The sequence below is a fragment of the Scyliorhinus canicula genome, chromosome 4, assembly GCF_902713615.1.
Source record: "Scyliorhinus canicula chromosome 4, sScyCan1.1, whole genome shotgun sequence".
In the NCBI taxonomy this organism is placed as follows: Eukaryota; Metazoa; Chordata; class Chondrichthyes; order Carcharhiniformes; family Scyliorhinidae; genus Scyliorhinus; species Scyliorhinus canicula.
This window is the reverse complement of record NC_052149.1, coordinates 15887137-15907481: the sequence shown is the minus strand read 5'-3', so window position 1 is coordinate 15907481 and position 20345 is coordinate 15887137. Positions and strand designations below refer to the sequence as shown.

Genomic DNA, 20345 nt, shown 5'->3' with positions numbered 1-20345 from the left:
TTCTATGTTCAATATGAGGCGCCCAGAATCATAACCGGGTGAAGTAATTATTTTACTTAATATACTATGCGGCCCTTTGTGAATTGTGAATTTCTGAATGTGGCCCTTGCACGGAAAAGTTTGCCCACCCCTGGCTTAAACAGTAAGTATCCCTTAAACAGTACTACTAAATACAGTAAATACAATACCTTAATTGCTATCTCTATTCCCAATTAAACAACAAGATGAAAATACAGCTCTCGATCCATCCTACATCCCCAATGGTACAGAGTAATACTTGCTTCCCAGAACCGATTTGGCTCCTGTTAGAACTCCAGTAGATGCTGGCTCGATATCTTCAAAAAGCTATTTCAACTGGCTTGTTTCAGCTTCCCCCTTGTCCTCATACAAGTCTGCACTGCTTAAATACCTTTTTTTTAACTATCCTACTGTGGGCGCAAAATACTTCACTTGCGCTCTAAAGAGTAGCCAGATCATAACTTAACTTGAAATCTTTCTCACAAAGTCTGAATGCCTTAGCTCCACCCAGAAATGGCATAATCTCCCCAAACTGAAACAAATGAACTCCCCAACGACCCCCCCCATCAAACAACCAGTGTATTAACCCAGTTTTACGGGTCAATTTCACCTCTGGCTCCTAAAAGCTTTCTGGTCTTGGAAAACAAAATTCTTTTTATGTTTTAAAATGCAGTCAAAGCACACTCTAACTTTTAACCCTTAAATTGACAAATGTTTTTAATCCAATATATCCAAAATCCTGCATTTGTCACAGTGCACCGTAATTGTAACATTTTAATGAAATAGCTTGACTCGCGTATTAGCATTAAAATGAGAAGGCACAGTGCATATTAACTTTCCAATTCCTGAAATTTCTTGTGAGAGTTTTTTTTGATCATTACTGAATTTGTTCTTGGATGGAGACTGAGCAGGCTAATAGTTCGATGTTCTTGGTGTGGCTTTACAATTATTTTGAGTAATTTGGTGTCTTGAAAGTGGTCTGAAAGTGCACAGCAAAAGCAAAATAATGTAATCTATTTACTGAAACAAAAACCTTAACTGTGCTCGTATACTGTACCTTATTAAGCATTAATCTCATTGTTCGATGCAAGCTTATTTTTAAGGGCATAACTTTCCATTTTAATGGGAGATCAAACTTGTGCCTCTTCCCTATCCTAGTCTTCAGAACAGGGATATCTCTAATAAAAAGCCTTGCAATTTGATCTTGCTTCCAAACGGTAAGGGTAAATAGCTGGACTTCGAACAGACCCAACATCTTGGGACTTTAGAGAATACTGACACAACCCATCTCCACTTGGAACACTCTGTAATTCTCATCTCACTGCATTTAAGAAAAATGGAAATCAAAGTACGCTGGCAGTAACATTATCTACCGTTAGCTTCCAAAAATGTATTCATTGGAGTGTAGGCATTAGTCTTGGGAAAGGACCAGCTTGAAGAGCATGAGGTAATATATATTGAAATTGCAACGTTTAGTGCGATGATGTGCGCTTGGAGAAAATGCAGTGGAACTCTCACCTGCATGGAAACTGTGGATACTGGCTGAATAATTTGAAATCCAGATTGACAATTTATTATTTTGCATTAAAGAATTTGGAGTCAAGGCAGGTAAATTGAGATACAGATTGACCATGATCTTATTGAATAAGTGGAGTAGGCTTGAAGGGCTATTATGTCTTGCTTTCATGCATGGGTCTGTTCATGTGTAGCATTTTGAATCTCATTGTAATTTATACTGCAAAACTTGGTCATCTTAGATGCTCAAGTTCTGCTCCAAGATTGAAAATATGTTCTGCAGTTATAAAGATTATTTTTGATCTCTTTCTGGCCTTTTAAATTTAATGATTTGTACTAATAATCAATCTGTATAAAACAGTGTTGTCATAGTTCTACCCTTCCTCTAACCCACATCTTTCTCCCTCCCCAAGCTTCCCAATTCATGTTGCAGCACCAGATACTGACTCCTGTTGGAGCATGTCAATTTTTATATGTAGGATTATTCCAAAGAAATTAGTTCCACCAATTTGCCAATGCTCAGTTGTGGTGTTTATTTTCCATTGATTGGGAAACTAATAGTTATGAACAATCTTAGGAGCCCAAAGACTACATCTGTCAGCAACCCCTTCTGTCTTTGGTGCATTCTTGGAGAATTCCAATAAATTTGTAATGAGAGACATGCCCTCAATGAAGTTATTCTGGCTTGAATATGTTGACATTACCTTTAATTTGAAGCTCTTGTTTTGCATTCTATCTTAGATTCCCGCACTTTATCCTGCAATATATATCACAAGATAGCTATAAATAAGGAACGCAGTTGATGCATCCTGGAAGATCATAACTCTGTTTATTAGAATGGGAGATTAGTCTCATGCCTTTACACTATACTACATTCAACGCTAGAATATTTTCCATAAGAAGCCTTGCAATTTAGTCTTGCTTCCAAAATGTATGGGTGAATAGCTGGACTGACAACAAGTCCAATAACTGGATTTTAGTTGAGGTTAAATGTCGCTGATGAACCAATGTGTACTCGTATCTTAAATTGACAGAAAAAATTGGCATAACCCCACCCCCACTTAGTTACTTCCTCAAAACTTGTCTTTTGTGTTGAGTGGAGATGCTGTTTGCCTGTGCAATGCCAGGAGTATTATGCCTTTGAATGTGAGTACCAGTTAAAATGATGAATGTTTCTAAATTTGATGCATATGATTTGTGAGTACCCTGGTGAAGTTGGGTATTTTACATTCTGCAAGCAACTTGAACCATCCACACGTTAATTAGCTTGCCACACTTGAATTATGTGACAAACAGAACTGAGTTTTGTGCAGTCGAGGAAGAAAATGGCCCAAAATACTTGATATGGATTGAATTGTATTGTGCAACTGCTATTGAGAAGCAATAATTTAAGTGTAACAATATGTTACTAACTTGCAATAAAATTATTAAACGTTTGATTTTGTGTAATATGGTAAACTAACTCTGTTTTTTAAAGCTTTTATCAATAAAGTTTCCCAAATACTCTGCTGACTTTTTAAAAAATATATATTTTCCAGCTTTTGTCAGAGGTGATAAGCCCAAGATGTTCAAGGGTCTGCAGATCAAGGTACATTTTTTGCAATTGAAATTTTTACAGATAAGACAGTGTAACTTTTAAATATGCCTCGCTATAATTGTCATAGGGTGCCACAACAGAATGTTCTGATGTGGTATTTATCATTCAATTAAGTCTGGTTCCTACCGGTCCTCAATCCAAGTAGGATGAATGCCCATTCATCTTTGTTCAAGCTCAGGGCATAGTGTGGCTCCTGTTGACATTTTCACAGGATTTGTATTAACTTCATTGTTAATACCTAATTAGCAAATGGAGACTGGTCTGGGTAAACCTCATCAACAAAGAGGGGAATTGAGCATCATTCTGAATTCCTCTCCAACTTGATAATACTGTACCATCACTGTTCTTGTGTTTTGATTCCTTACAATGAATTGTTTATTTCCATTGCCATCTCAGTAACAGTTGCATTGTTAAGCTTTTAGAAAAAGTTGTAAATGCCTAACATGTCAAGAAGTCCAGCAGGAGTATGCACAAAAGTCAGCTTTATCCTCTGTAATTCTCACTTCTCCACAGAGCCTTGAGAAGGTCAAAAACTTTCAAATGCGACCCAATTAAATTGTAATATTAAGACAATGTAATATTAAGACAATGAGATGCTGACTTGTATATGAACTAGTGCAGTTACTGTCCTGACTTGAAACTATATCATCAATCCTTCATTGTTGTTGGATCAAAATCCTGGAATTTCATTCCTGACGACACTGTGGATGTACCTGCACCAGAAGGTCTGCAATGATTCAAGAAGGTGTCTCACCATCACCTACTCAAAGGCAATTAAGAATGGGCGACAAATACTGGCCTTGCCAATGACATACACGTTCCATGAGAGAATTCAGAAGAATGATTGCAAGAAATTAAGCTGATAGTGGGAAACTGCATGGAAAACAAGTAATTTATTAGTTATATTATACGTATATAAAGTTCGAAGGATCAATTGGCCTACTCCCGCTCCTAATTCCAATGTTCTAGGTACATGGGATAGACTTCCAGATGGAATGGTAACCAAAGCTTGGAGCTATGTGAGAAATGGTTGGGGACTTGGATTTTGGAAGAACAAATGAAAAATGGACTGAATGACCTTCTTATTCCGTAATTATCACTATTTTGTGATCTGTAACTTTTCATGTCTGGGCATTTCAGCATTTAAGCTCTTGTACGTCCATCAAAATCATTGAATATATTTTTAGAATTTATCCTGATTGATAGCAGGATACCTATGTCCTCTATAGTGGACATTTCCATAAAATTGTCATTTTCTATCGAACTTTTTTGTTCCTCTTCTGTTCAAACCTATTTGCAGGCTTATGGAGCGTAACATCATTTTTTTTTTAGACATCCAGCTGTTAGATACAGAAAGCGTCTCTTTTACTGTTACATTCGACTTTTATAACTTTGTTTATTTCTAGTTCCAGTTTTGCCCCACATTTTACAGGCTCTGTAATATTTCTACTGTTTTCCCTCCACCATCCCATGACATGCTTTGTAAACTTACTTGCTTTCTCTGGATTGTCTCAATTTATTTGCTCATTTCTTTTAGCATATACTTATCAGTCTTTGATATATAATTATCCTATCTTTGAGATTCAGCCATTTCCAGTTATAAACTTTTTTTTAAATTTATTTTATTACAAACGTATGTCAAAACAGGTGCAGCAAATAAACACCCCGGGAAACATACTTCCCAACAATCAACTATACAGTCTGTGCAGATTTTCCCCCTGTTCCTCAAACACCGTCACAAACATCCCCCACCTTTTCTCAAACCCCTGCAGAGCCCTTAACTCATCCTTTAACTTCTCTAATCGCAGGAAGTCGTACAGGTCACCCAACCATGCTGCTACCCCCAGTGGCGATGCCGACCACCACTCCAGCAAAATTTGCCGCCGTGCATTCAAAGAGGCGAAGGCCACGGCATTGGCCTTCCTCCTCTCCATGAGCTCTGGCTTTTCTGAAACCCCAAAAATTGCCACCAAAGGATCCACCTGCTCCTCCACTATCCTGGCTAAGACCGCGAACAGCCCTGACCAGAAATTTCCCAATTTTTTGCAACCCCAAGACACGTGCGCCCACACCTCTCACACTCATCTGCTACCCCCTGAAAGAACCCACTCATTCTCGCCCAGTCAGATGCACCCTGTGAACCATCTTAAACTGTATTAAGCTCATCCATGCACAATAGGGGTCCTGTTTACCCTATGCAATGACTCACTCCATACTCCCCAATTGATCTCCCTCCCAACTCTATTCCCATTTCTCCTTGATCTTCAGTACCCGTTCGCCTCCCTGCTCCCCCAGCCACTTGTATGTATCCCTAATTCCAGTTATAAACTTGAGTGCTGGTTTTAAAAAAAATTTTTCCAGACCATGGCCAATTTCTTGATCAAGATAATACAACCATACTGTCATTTAAGTTATGGCACAGTGGATAGCGCTGCTGTCTCACAACGCTGAGAGCCCGGGTTCAATCCAGGCTCCGGGTCACCGACCATGTGGAGTTTGCACATTCTCCCCATGTCTATGTGGTCTTACCCCCACTACCCAAAAATGTGCAGTGTAGATGAATTGGCCATGCTAAAATATCCCTTAATTGTAAAATAAAATAATTGGACATTCTAAATTTTTTAAAAACATATACATATATAAATGTATATATATATATATCATTTACGTTAGTTATGATCTGGAATAGTCCAGTGCTGTAATTCAGTCGTTGTTGTCCAAAGATGTTATTGCTTGCCATTTCTAGTGTCCTTTCTGGATTACTTCCCGAAGACTCTAGTTTTACATTTTTCTGAGATCCCTAAGCACAAAATAATTTCCTGTTGTCACAACACTAAGTTCAGTCATCTTGCTAAAAATTCTCCAGGTTAACCTTATCCTTCACCACATTCCTTTCCTTATCTGTCTGTTGGTTTCCTATCCTTCAGCTTGCTTTATTTATACATGTCTCCCGGCCTTGCTCGTCTAATGTCTCCTACTGCCCTATTCGCTGCCTCTGCAGTGGAAACGAAACCATAGAGGCCAGAAATGGAACAGAGGTTGAAGCATATACTTGCAGCTCCTTGACAGCAAGTTTACCTGTGAGAAAAGCTAAGAAAATGACAAATTTCATTCTTTATTTTTAAAAAGCAGTCAGATGATAAATTTCAACACTATAGAATTTAAGCAACTCTTTATAGGAAATACATTGGAGCCATAGGAAAGTGTCAATATAAATTTACTGCATAGTGATAGTAAAAGAATATTGTGATTGGAGATTTCTAAATTTAGAACTGCTCACTGGAGCAGAGAAGCTTGAAGAAAAGGATACAAAGATTTAATATTTTAAGTAGTGAAAGATTACCAGCGAATCAGTAACAAGGACATAAATTTGAAATTGCTACTGCGTTACTGTAGTTAGAAGATGATGAGATAATTAGATAATTACATGAAGAAATCAATTAAAAGAAATTAGAAAAAAAGTCTGAGAATTGGATTGGAATAAATAGAATCATAGAATTTACAGTGCAAAAGGAGGCTATTCGCCCCATCGAGTCTGCACCGGCCCTTGGAAAGAGCACCCTTCCTCAGCCGATACCTCCACCCTATCCCCACACCTCCATCCTATTCCCATAACCTCACCTAATCTTTGTTGGACTAAGGGGCAATTTAGCATAGCCAACCCATCTAACCCTGCATATCTTTGGACTGTGGGAGGAAACCGGAGCACCCGGAGGAAACCCACGCAGACAAGGGGAGAACATGCAGTCTCCGCACAGACGGTGACCCAAGATGGGAATCGAACCTGGGACCCTTGAGCTGTGAAGCAACTGTGCTAACCACTGTGCTACCGTGCATCCCCAAATCCTTATGAATTCAGCACAGGCATGGAATGGCTGCATGAGAGGGTAATCTGTGCAATTGCTAGCCATGCAATTGAGATATTTCCATGAGCAAGTGTGCAAGATTAAGACATTGCGTGAGGTAGCATTAAGGCAAAGAGGCAGTGGTAGCAGAAAGAAAGGGCTAAAGTGCCCTGGAAGAGGATTCAGCCTCATGATGAAAAATCTCTTGCAAAACAGCCCCTTAAATGGGGATTAAGCAGTTGGTGGCAGGAAGCCCTTGTACATGGTACTGAGTTTATATTTTCTGGTACAGCAAATAAATTGAGACATTGTAAGCTCTCCCTGTTCTTTTTCTGTTTAGGCTAGATGACTTTCTTGTAAATGAGTGCAGGGACTGGATGGTGGGATTTAATCCAACCAAATTACTGTAAAAGTCTTGTTTGGGTTAACTTTCTCTAATCTGCAGTAAGCATGGGCATATAACGCAACTGTTCTTAATTGACAATTTCTCTCTTGAGGCCACTGGATAGTTATGGGAAATCTTATTTTTGGGGTACTGGTGCTGAAATGGAGTGAATGTTTTATTTTGCATCTACATCTGACCTTATGTTGACACTGAGTACCTTAAGTAATCAGGCTTCCATTCTTCAGCAGGAACATCTCACATCTTGGTAAGCATAAAGAAAAATATCCACAAAAAAGACTTGATGACATAACTCAAGCTTGGGACACATTTATGAAAACTAAGACTAACTCAACACCTAATTTCCAGGGGCGGCACGGTGGCGCAGTGGTTAGCACTGGTGCCTCACAGCACCCAGGACCCGGGTTCGATACCGGCCCCGAGGTCACTGTCCTTGTGGAGTTTGTACATTCTCATCATATCTGTGTGGGTCTCACCACAACAACCCAAACGTTGTGTATGGTAGGTGGATTGGCCACACTAAATTGCCCCTTAATTCGGAAAACAGAATTGAGCACTTAAAAAAAAATCTAATTGTCATGGAGTAGCAAATAGCTTTGCATTACAACCTTCTCTTGTTAGCTAGAAAACAAGTCTGCATCTTGCTGCCCATGTGTTTCATTTCAGTTTGGTTGAGTATTCCATTCTTCCCTAGCTATCCTCTTGCAGTCAGGCATGCACAATCGCCTCACCCTAATCTTCCCTCTGTGTAGCTTTCTGGATTGATTGGTGCCATAGTATATATTCCCAGGTTGTGATGATTTTTTTTTTGGAGATGGTCTCTGTTTATAGATTTTTTAAAATTCCTTTTGGCTACCACTTCTCTCACCAAAAATGTTTCAGTACCCGTTTCGTTATCTGTGAGAAGCTCTGGTGAGAAGTCGGGGAAGTTTTTGTTATATAGCCTTTTGAGTGGTTATTCATGTCATGACAATTTGCATCGAGTTCTTTCATGCTAAAACGAATTAAAGGTACCTTAAAGGTAGGATTTCTTGTTGAACTAGTCATGATCAGCTGCCACAGATAAAGTTGAACTTCCATGAGCTAAATAAGTTGAAACTTTATGCACCAAATAATCTGAATTGGCATGCCGAAGGTAAGTGATAAATCCATTCATTGCCTCATATTATACACAGGCCTTCTAGTAAGTTCCCACACAAACTAAGAGCACTATTCCTGTCGGTCACGCAAGGTTTTTCCGTAACTGGCCATGTTAATTCAGTCATTTATAGAAGCATGCGGTAAGACAAAGTTGTTGAAGTCAATCCAAATGACACAGCTGCTTTGAATCAGATTACAAAGCTTCACTTAAACTTGTCCTTGTTCCAAAATTCATGAAACATCTCAAAACTTTCACCTGAAGTAACCTTCCAAATTTAGATTTACACCTGTGGGACCCACATTTTTATATGGAATAGGATATTTTGCTGCATATTTCAACTGTATCAGTTGTCATTTAGCCAGTGAATGAGCAACGTTGTATTTATAAAGCACCTTGTGCACTCGGGAATTTCAAAAAGCTTTTCACTTGGAAAGAGTATTTCACACTGTTGTTACCCCTGTATTGCCGGTTTAGCTCACTTGGCAAGACAGCTTGTTCAGGGTGCAGTGCAAAGGTCAGCAGCACGGGTTCAATTCCCGTACTTCATGAAGCCCCCCGCCTTCTCACCCTTACCCCTCGCCTTCTCAACCTTACCCCTTGCCTCAGGTTAGATGACCACCAGTCAGCTCCATCCCACAAAGGGGAAAGCTGCCTCTGGTCATCTGGGACAATGGCGTCTTTACTGTCCCCCAATATACGCACAGACGTAAGTGACCAGATAATCTGTATTAATGATGTGTTAGCTGAGAGACAAACTGCTGTTGTTGAGTTCCAGTACACTGTTGACGTCGGTGTGTGTGCATGAGGCCGAAGTGCAAACCATCGTCGAGGCATTCACCAAGGCATATGAGAAAATGGGCCTCGGACTAAACATCCTTAAAACAAAAATTCGCAACAGTCTGCTTCTGCCACACACAACTGTGCCCCCCCCCCCCCCCCCCCCCCCCAAGCTATCAAGGCCCACAGTGAGCCCCTGGACAATGTGGATCATTTCCCGTACCTTGCCGAGCCTCCTCTCAATGTGAGCAGACATCAATAATAAAATCGAACATCACTCCAATGCACCAACGCAGCATTCGGATGCCTGCGGAATAGAGTGTTCAAAGACTGAGACCTCCGATCCAGCACCAAGCTCATTAGATTTAGATTTATTGTCACGTGTACCGAGGTACAATGAAAAGTATTGTTCTGTGTACAGTCCAGGCAGATCGTTTAATACATTTAAAAAAACATAGGACATATGATAAACACATAATGTAACTACATGGACATCAGGTGAAGCCTACGGATTATAGTGCTCCCACAGTAAAGAAGATGAGAAGAGGGATCAGTTCAGTCCATAATAGGGCCATTCAGGAGACTGGTAACAGCGACGAAGAAGCTGTTTTTGAATCTGTTAGTGTGTGTTCTCAGACTTTTGTATCTTCTTCCCTATGGAAGAGGTTGGAAGAGAGAATAACCTGGGTGGGAGGGGTCTTTGATTATGCTGTCTGCTTTCCCTAGGCAGCGGGAGATATAGACAGAGTCAATGGATGGGAGACGGGTTCGCATGATGGACTGGGCCATGTTCACAACTCTGTAGTTTCTTACGGTCTTAGGCCGAGCAGTTGCCATACCAGGCTGTGATGCAGTCAGGTAGGATGCTTTCTATAGTGCATCTGTAAAAATTGGTAAGAGTCAATGTGGACATGCCTAATTTCCTAAGTTTCCTAAGGATGTTTAGGTGCTGTTGTGCTTTCTTGGCCATAGCGGCGACGTGGGTGGATCAGGACAGATTGTTGTGTACACCTAGGAATTTGAAGTTGTCAACCCTCTCCATTGTCTAAAGAACAGCCGTGGCCCATATAGAATTTACAATGCAGAAGGAGGCCATTCGGCCCATCAAGTCTGCACCGACCCTTGGAAAGAGCACCCTACTTAAGCCTCACGCCTCCACCCTATCACTGTAACCCAGTAATCCCACCTGACATTTTTTGGAGGGGGATGCGGGAGGGGTGAGTTAGCTAATGGTGACTGTGGGATTTTCTTTGTTGCGCTCTGTGGGTGGGTTTGGTGGCCAAATTATAAGGCTAGAGGGACAGAGCGTGGGGATAGTTCTCACATGCACGATTGGCTGAAAGACCAGGGGCGGAATTCTCCGACCCCCTGGGGGTCGACCACCTGGGAATCAGCAGGGGCGGGAATCGCGCCGGTCGGCGGGCCCCCCGCGGCGATTCTCCGTCCCGCGATGGGCCGAAGTCCCGCTGCTGACGAGCCTTTCCCGCCGACGGGAATCAAAGCACATCTGGCCTGGCCCGCGATCGGGGGGTGGGCCTATGCCGTGGGGGCACTCTTTTTCTTCCGCCTCCGTCAACGGTCTCCACTATGGCGGAGGCGGAAGAGACCCCCTCCCCCGCGCATGGGCCGGGATGACGTCAGCGGCCGCTGATGCTCCTGCGCATGTGCGGACGTCCGCCAGCCGGCGAAGGCCTTTCGGCCCCGACTGCCGGGGCGCCAAAGGCCGTTCGCGCCGGCTGGAGGAGCGGAAACCACTCCAGCGTGGGAGTAGCCCCTAATGGCGCGGAGAATTCCGCACCTTTGGGGAGGCCCGATGCCGGAGTGGTTCTCGTCACTCCACAACGCCAAGACCCCCCCGCCCCGCCGGGTAGGGGAGAATCCCGGCCCTTATTCTCATTGACATAATTCTAACAGAAGGAGGTCTGTTAGTCCATCATGTCTGTGTCTGCTCTTTGGTAGAACTATCTAATTAATCTCAGTCCCCTGCTCTTTCCCCACAGTTTTGTAAAGTTTTTTAATCTTCAAGTATTTGTCCAATTCCTTTGTGAAAATTCCCATTGAATCTGCTTCCGCCACCAGCCTTTTTCAGGCCGTGCATTCTCAATCACAAATCTCAGCTTATTTTTTTCTTGTGTCAAATCACCTTAAATCTGAGTCCTGTGTTCACCTTTGTAGCCCTGTTGGAGTCTTTTCAAGTGGTCCAAAATGACACCATACGGACAACAAAGATGGCTTTTATGTGCTGTAATTAGTTTTTGTGCAGTAGTGGATTGAACAGAAAAAGCATCAATATTCCAAAAGCCAAGTACTATGGATGCTGGAAATCTGAAATAAAACCAGAAAATGCTGGCAATCCGCAGGTCAAAGGGCCCCTTGAAGAGAGAAGCGGAGTAAATGTTTCAGGCCTGTGACTTTTCTGATTGAGCAAATGAAAGAAGAACGGGTGAGGAGCACAAAAGGCAAGGCCTGTAATAGGGTGGGCAGGAGATATTAATCACACAATGTTTCATGGTGCAAGGCCAAAGGGAGCGGTAATGGGACAAGTAAAAAGAAACACAATAGGCGATTCGCAGAGATATGAATCAGTCACACTTCAGCAATTAACCTTTATCAAAGAACTTGATCAAATTAAACGCTATGCCTTCAAATCTAAACAGGCTTTCGTTTGTGTGCACATACTCTCCAAGAACTAGACAAATAAGCTCCAGGTGAGGAGGCAATGATTCACTTGTACTTGATTCAATTTAGTCGACTGTATTTGCTGTTCACATTGCACACTCCCACATTGAGGAGATGAAATGCAGACTGGGTGACAACTTTGCAAAACACCTGCCATCAGCTTGCCATGGATGCTTGCCATTTCAAGTCACCTTGTCCTCATGCTCACGTTTCAGTCCTTTGCCTACTACTATGTTCCAGTGAAGGTGGAGGAACAGCACTTCAAAGCCTTCTGGACTGAACGTTGAATCCAAAAATTTCAGACCATTAATTCTAACCTATATTTTGATCATTTTGCCCCAAGTGCACGTCTGAATTTAGTTCTCAGATTTTTTGACTTGCGACAGCTCTTGCTTTTGTTCTGCTGGTAACACCTACTCCAGGCCAGAGCTTTCTTTACCAGTCCCTTTGCCTTTTGTTCCATGACACCGTTGTCATTTAATCTCCCCTGACCCTGACCTTCTCCTTTGTTCCACCTTCCCACCCCGACCTCCTTTTGACAACAGCATAAAACTCCTCACGTCTACCTCTTCACTTCCAAAGAAATTGTATTGAATTCGAAGCATTAACTTTGTTTCTCTCTCCACTAATGCTGCCAGATGGGCTGAGCTTTTCCAGAATGTTCTGATTTGTATTTCTTTCCAAGCGCCAACTGATTTTTGTCCCCCAATATTGGCATTAGGCTAGCTGGCCTGTATTTGCCTTTCCCTTCCCCTTTTGTTTTGAAAGAGTTTGGAACATTTGCAAGCCTCCAGTCCACTGACACCTATCCTGTATCTAAGGAGGATAGGAAGAGTGTAGCCCAAACATTTGTAATTTCCACCCATGCTTTCCTCATCTGGACGGGAGGCTTTACTATTTTGAAAATTGCCACCATTTTACGTACATGCTGTTTATAATTTTTTTCAAATCTTATCCAATATTGCTACTGCCTTATCTTTTACTGAGAGAAGAGCAGAATTCTTTTCTCTGGAGAACACAGTGTGCATCAATGATGCCCTCTGGCTGCACAAGAAGATCTCCTTTTTGGTCCTTAACCAAGCCCACACTTCTCATTTTTGCTGTTTATATGTTCAGAAGATAGGTTTTAAAAATGCGCTATGAAATGGGATCCTAAATAAGGCATAATGACTCTAATTATATACAGTAGAAGTGACAACTAATTTTAGACTCTGGACGTGGTATCAGGATTCTAACTTCCCACACAGTCTGTGTGGAGTTTGTACAAAGTGGCACAGTGGTTAGTTAGCACTGATGCCTCACAGCGCCAAGGACCAGGTTCAAATCCAGCCTTGGGTAACTGTCTGTGTGGAGTTTGTGTGTTCTTCCCACATCTGCGTGGGTTTCCTCCGGGTGCTCCGGTTTCCTCCCACAGTTAAAAGATGTGCAGGTTAGGTGGATTGGCCATGATAAATTGCCCCTTAGTGTCCACGGATGTGCAGGTTAGATTATGCGTTTACGGGGTTAGGGGGGACTGGGCCTGGGTAGAGTAATGACTACTCTACCCAGGCTCAGTCCCCTCTATCCCCATAAACGGGTCAGTGCAGACTCGATGGGTCGAATGGCCTCCTCCTGTACTGTAGGGATTCTATGATTCCCACCATCATTGTCTAAACCTCATTGAACTGGTTCATGTTGGTGTACTCTGATATGATGCAAGCACACAGGATGTGTTTTACCACTCACCATTTGCTCCGAGATTTCCCAGTCTGTTTTATTTTACACATTTAAATCCTCTCCTAAACTGTGCAGTATCCCCATTCTCCGGTAGACGAAACGAAGCATTTTGGGAAATTGGAAATCTTCTGCTGCGCAAAAGCCTGCAACAGAGCCGTATGACAGGAAACTGATGCGTAACGACTCCTTTTTAAGACTGAAGCTACAGCAAATGTAAACGTACCTTGAGACATCGCATTCTCAATTGATGAAGGGATTTGGTCCCAAATACTGAAAATGGAAGCCCCTGGGAGAGCCCCTTCTCTCATAATAAAAGCAAAATACTGTGGATTCTGGAAATCTAAAATAAAAACAGAAAATGCTGACTAAACTCAGGAGGTCTGGCAACATCTCTGGAGAGAAACCAAGACAATCTTTTTGATCAAAATTACCCTTCTGCAGAAAGATAATTTCTTCTGTAAAAGTGCAATGGGACAAAGGAGTTCATCCAGCATTTTCTGTTTTATTTCACCCTTCTTTCATGCCATTGACCCTGTTCAACGTCCACAACCTGCGTTGGTACAAACTGGGACCTCCACACACTACTCAATGACTCATTCATTCTTAATTTGTTTTATCCATGTTGTGTATTGAAGAAGATGTAACATGTTCATTGCATTAAGATATTTGGCATACATCTCATTTTGTTAAGGACAGTTTATTCTAAAATTGCGGAAGTTTAATTATTGACCCTACCAAACCAGTTTTATAGCTTTGGCAATATAGGTTTCAAGATGGTGCAAAAGTTCAGAGGAGCAAAATGTGTGGAGGTTTTTTCCATGCTGTCTCTCCCCATCCATCTGGATTTTCTTTTGAGCTGCTCGGAATCTTCCAACTCTATTTCAAGCTTAGTACAGAAGGTTTTCTGAAACTCCGTAGCACTGGTATACATTTAGCAGCCTTTTTCACGCATTCTGGATATTATCAGTTAATTCGCTGTGCTGTCATTGAATCATGTACAGTGCAGAAGGAGGCCATTTAGCCCATCGAGTCTACACCGGCCCCTGAAAGAGCACCCTACTTAAGTCCATGCCTCCACCCTATCCCCGTAACCCAGCAACCCCACCATTTGGACACTATGGAGCAATTTAGCGCGACCAATCCACCTAACCCACACATCTTTTGACTGAGGGAGGAATACGGAGCACCCGGGGGAAACAAATGCAGACATGTGGGGGACCGTGCAGACCTGCACAGACAATGACCCAAGCCGGGAATCGAACTCGGGTCCCTGGGGCTGTGAAACAACTGTGCTAACCACGTCGCCCTGTCATACCTTTAAGTTCATTCCATCCTGTGCCGTTGAGGTCCTAGATGTGGAGTGACCATGTTCTTCCTCCTCATTTTGTGTAGAGTGTTGGGTTTTCCTGACTCCACAAGTTATTAGGCTTTTAAAGTGCGGAGCTGCACTTGTGAAAAATGGCAGACGCACCTTCGCCTTGTGTGAATAAAATGAGGAAGGGTTGTTCTTGAGCAGCCGCAAACTGGCTGCCTCACATATGCATGTTTAGTTACAGAGTTTAACTTGTAATTTCAAAGCTCCTGAAATGCCTTGTGTTTTCTTAGATAAAATGTCTACTTGATTGACTTTTTTAAAAAAGTCTGCTTGATATACATGGAGCATCCCATTGGTATTTAATCATAAATGGTGTGGCATTTGATTTAAAATTATTTTTTTCCCCCTGTATGATAAATTGTTTCAGTAATTGTAACGTTTGTAATACCTGCTACCAGTTTGGCAAGGAAGGCAAAACACACAAATTGCCTTGGCTGTGAATTGAAGGAGCTGGCACAGCAAGATAATGCTAATTATTGCAGTAAAAAGCACTTGGCCCGAGCTGTCGTGGAGAAATGGATGTTGAAAAGCGGTGTAGATGTAAAATTGCTTCATTAAGATGCTGGCCCCTCGCTCCAGCAATCAGTAAATTTAGAAACCAATCCCATTTTGTAAAATACCTTCTAATTATAGGGAGCACTCTGGGAGAAAATGTTGATAAACCATTTGTCTATATCTTCTCCATATAGAAGCAGCAGTAGCAAAATCAATGCTAGTATGGGTTTGTGCAGAGGCTTTTTATCCAGTTTCAAATTGTTTTGAATAATAGAAAATAGTGTAGGCACGTTTATAGCTGTTATTTACAATACATAACTTATTATGCATTCTGATTTTTTGCCTTTCCAGTATGTGCGTGGCTCTGATCCTGTGCTAAAGCTGCTGGACGACAAAGGGAACATTGCAGAAGAGCTGAGCATTCTCAAATGGAACACTGATAGCGTGGAAGAATTTCTCAGTGAAAAGTTGGAACGTTTATAAATTGTGTAGTACAACCACTTTTGCAGTCTGCCAAGTTACTATTTGTATACAGGACTCTGCTGATAGCTGGAAAACTCCCATGTCACTCCAGTGAATGCGATGAGGCAAATTGGTCAACATAAATCATGTAATGTTTTGAAATGAACTAAACAGTTAATATTCAAAATAGGTTTATTATAACTATCAATAGGATTATCTGCAATTGGCTAGTCTGCTTAGTCACAGCACATCACCAATTTATGATTGAAAATATTGTCTTTCTTTGGAACAAATTTGGATGTTCTGCATAATTTGACTCCCTTGAGTCCATTCTAAAATGTTCTATTGTCGGTGGATTTTGTTGTTTGTACTTAATAGATGGTGCCTGCTATTTACTGCAGTAAATATGATGCATTAAGTAGTTGCTCTTTTGTGAAGGCTGCACAGGAAACCTTTTAAGGTATGTCTAGCCTGATGTCTTGTGCACTTACTGGTGTTTCAGCTCTGCTGTGGTACAAGTGGGTTAGAAAGATGACATTGTTACATTTGGAATAATAAAAGTTATTTCTGAAGCATTGTGTTTTGAATTTGTTAATGGAAGTGGCCTGTTAGTGTTGCTTTTGCAATGCTATTTTTTTTCTTCTATACGCCATAATGTCACTTAGAATTAATCAAGGAAGTATCTACAAAGCTCCCATTGTAAATCCAGCATGACCAGTATCTCTACATATTATTATGCTCCATTTTCTTAGATGACCAAAATTCATGTGGCTTGCAATATTGTAAAAATAACTATTCTTCAAGTGCTGGTGTCAAGCTTTAAGAATGTTCTTTTCCAGGTTCATAAAGCAGCTTGTTTAAAAGGTGGCGGTGGTATCTGAATGGTGTTTGGGAGTGGCAAGACTTAACCTCAACAGTAATCATTATTAGTGTCACAAGTAAGTTTACATTAACTCTGCAATGAAGTTACTTTGGAAAAACCCCTAGTGGCCACACTAAGACGCTCACCTAACAATAATTGCTCTGGGCGGCGCAGTGGTTAGCACTGCTGCCTCTCAGTGCCGAGGACCTGTGTTTGATCCTGGCTCCAGGTCACTGTCCCATGTGGAGTTTGCATATGCTCCCCGTGGCTGCGTGCCCCCCCCCCCCCCCCCCCCCCCACACACACACACACACACACACACACAACCCAAAGATGTGCAGGGTAGATGGATTGGACATGCTAAATTGCCCTTTAATTGGCAAATAAAATTGAGTACTCTAAATTTATTTTTAAAAATTGTTATTACTAATATTCCTTGTATACCTGAGGCTGATATTGTGCATGGAAGTAGTGAGATTGAGCTGCTTGTCTGTGATGCGTACTTTGGAAAATGTGGGCAACTGCTGTGCAACTAATCCATGGCCTTCTGTTAGATCTCTTATTTTCTCTTATCTCTTATTTAAGAGACGGGGTCCGATTTTAGTTTAAGATAGAGTTTATTGCAAAAACCTTGGTTTGTACACTTTCAAATACAAACAGAATCAATAGCAGGACAAAAGAAAGAGCAGCACGTTAGCATTGTGTTTAGCTCTATGGCTACACAGCGGCAGGGTCCCAGGTTCCATTCCCGCTTGGGTCACTGTCTGTGCAGAGTCTGTACGTTCTCCCTGTGTCTGGGTGGGTTTCCTCCGGGTGCTCCGGTTTCCTCCCATAGTCCAAAGATGTGCAGGTTAGGTGGATTGGCCATGATAAATTGCCCTTAGGTTAGATGGGGTTGCTGGTTTATGGGCATAGGGTAGAGGTATGGGCTTAAGTAGGGTGCTCTTTCCAAGAGCCGCTGCAGACTCATTGGGCTGGATGGCCTCCTTCTGCACTGTAAATTCTATGAAAGAGAACACGGGGAAGAGAACAGAGAGAGGAAGCACCATGTGTGCCAAGAGCTTGTTACCTGCACTTTCTGGTACCGTCCCCCCTCTGCTCCTAATTAGCTGACAAGTTTTGAATTGTGACTTCTGAATGGTGCTCCACACCAGCACACTGACATCTAACTTGCTGGATCTGCACATCTGCAGTCTGGATCCTGAAAGGCTGGTGTAACATTTCACTTTCACCACCGCCAAACTGCAAATGTATAATCTGACCTTCACTCAGCACAATATAAGCTTGCATCTCATCTACAACCCAACTGACTCTTTATTTGACTTAGTTACAATATTTGCAAAACTTGGTTTTAATATTTCCCCACGCCTTCCTTTCTAACTGATTTAGCTCCTCTTTGGTTTTTACATTTGTTCTTGTTGCGATTTTCTTTCCACCACACGTCAGTCATCTTTTATGTTTGGGAAGTGTGATATCTTTGTAGGGAAGGAAGAGATGGGTGTTTGCACATGGAATTCAAGTACCCAACTGAAACTAGTTTAATCTGGTTTTGGTTTATGTACAAATGGCCACAAGAGGATGCTATTACACACCTCCCTCCTTCACAAAAAAGTTACACAATGTTCAAGTTCCTACAACTTGTTTTCCATTTGTTTACAAATGAAACTTAACCACTGGTTTCCTATTCCTTTCTTGTCCCAAACTTTCAGAACTTAAGGAACAATCTTCACCCATCTTCGCTGTGTCTGCGGTGAGGTTTTCTCCACGAGGACTGGTTTTGTCCTTGACCTTCAATTGAAACTTCATCAGGCATATCTGTCTGACCCTGTCTCAGACCTAAATTAGTTTCAGCACAACTTGTGTTGAAGTAACTTGGTACTCTGCTCTTATCCCACCTGACCAAATTTAATTCTTCCCAACTTCCTCTAACTTTTCCACTACCAAACATCTCGATCAACTTTGTGCGAGGACCCTTCCTCGTGGCTACTTAAACCACTCATGATGATGTTTTCACCATAACCTTCTGGTTCAACTTCAGACTTCCTTTTCAAAAGATGCCTGGGTGCACTGAAGGAGAGAGACTTGCTGGAGTGGCTGCCAAGTCCATACACCCCAGTGATCTTGTAGCAAGAACCATAGTTTTGATGTCTGACTGAAGAGGACTATAGCTGATGGCGCTGCGAGTGCTACTTGATTACTAAGCGGCATTGTGACAGTGCAGAATATGCAGGGGGAGGAGATGGGGCTGACGGTAGTAGACCCGGTCGGTGCCTGTCCGCCATCTGCGCTGGAGGAACCCCCGGCCCCTGTCACCAAGGGGAAACAACTGTGTTTCTGATGGATGTGACCCCTCACTGGGGGCAGTGGAGGGGGAGCCAGGACAGTCCATCCACTATACGGTTCACACCTCTACCCCCGTTGATCATCCTGCTTTAAACCCAGAGGTTACAAACACCAAGGAGCAAACAGATAGGAATTCTGTGGGTGGTGGCTTTTACCGGAACATCTTGCCACCGAAGCTGTATTCAGAATGTTGCAGCAGTGAGAACAGGTATCACCCGTTTTCCATGAAATTTCTTGTGAATCAAGCAGGCTAAAATGTAGTTCCTATGCCAACTGGTACGTGCACTCGAGGTAGCTTCAGGCCAGTCCGAGGAAGTATTGGAATGTGCCATCGCCTGCTGATGAGGGAAGGTAGCTGCAGCTTTCAGTAATTGGACTTGGGCCAATCTGTCTTTGAAACCAATGTTCTTCCCAGATAAGCAATTTGATTCCCAGAAAATAAGTAAATTAGAATATATAACCTCCCTTCTGGTTTGATTCCAGATTCCCAGTTGTCTATGCATGTTAAAAAAATATTAACCAGGTGTTTTCTGCCCCTAAAATGAATGCCTAAAAGCTGCTGGGGCTTTTTCTTTCTCCAAATGGATCTTGGATCTTTTATTAAAGAGTAATTGTTATGTGAAACATGCTATGCAATCTGTTGAATGTTTTTTGCTCCAAGTTTACAATGGTTAAAACCTGAGCGGGGCATTCCCTCATCCTTATCGGCAGATTCTGCTTGACAGCCAAAAAGAGACTTTGCATGCACATAGAGTTAAGTATTCAACTAAAATTAGTTGAATCGAATTTTGATTCATGCATACACACACAAATGACCACAAAAGGAGCCTTTCCCCAGGCAGCGGGAGGTGTAGATGGGAGGCAGATTCGTGTGATAGACTGGGCTGTGTTCACGACTCTCTGAAGTTTCTTGCGGTCCTGTGCCGAGCAGTTGCCATAGCAGGCTGTGATGCAGCCAGATAGGCCATGATAAATTGCACTTCGTGTCAGAAAGGTTAGGTGGGGTTACGGGGATAGGGTGGAGGCCTAGGCTTAAATAGGGTTCTCTTCACAGAGGCTTGTGCAGACTTGATGGACAGAATGGCCTCCTTCTGCTCTGTAAATTCTATTTTATGAT

General features: G+C 42.2%; 1 protein-coding gene across 1 annotated transcript in view; it reads left to right on the top strand.

The window, feature by feature from the left end:
* selenof (selenoprotein F) overlaps window positions 1–16595 on the top strand; it is a 66233-nt gene extending 49638 nt beyond the window's left edge. Inside the window, exons 4-5 of the mRNA XM_038793772.1 lie at window positions 3072–3121; window positions 15913–16595. Of these exons, the coding sequence (XP_038649700.1) occupies window positions 3072–3121; window positions 15913–16044 (182 nt within the window). The 3' untranslated portion in view covers window positions 16045–16595. The remainder of the gene's footprint in view (window positions 1–3071; window positions 3122–15912) is intronic.
* The last annotated feature ends 3750 nt before the right edge of the window (window positions 16596–20345 follow it).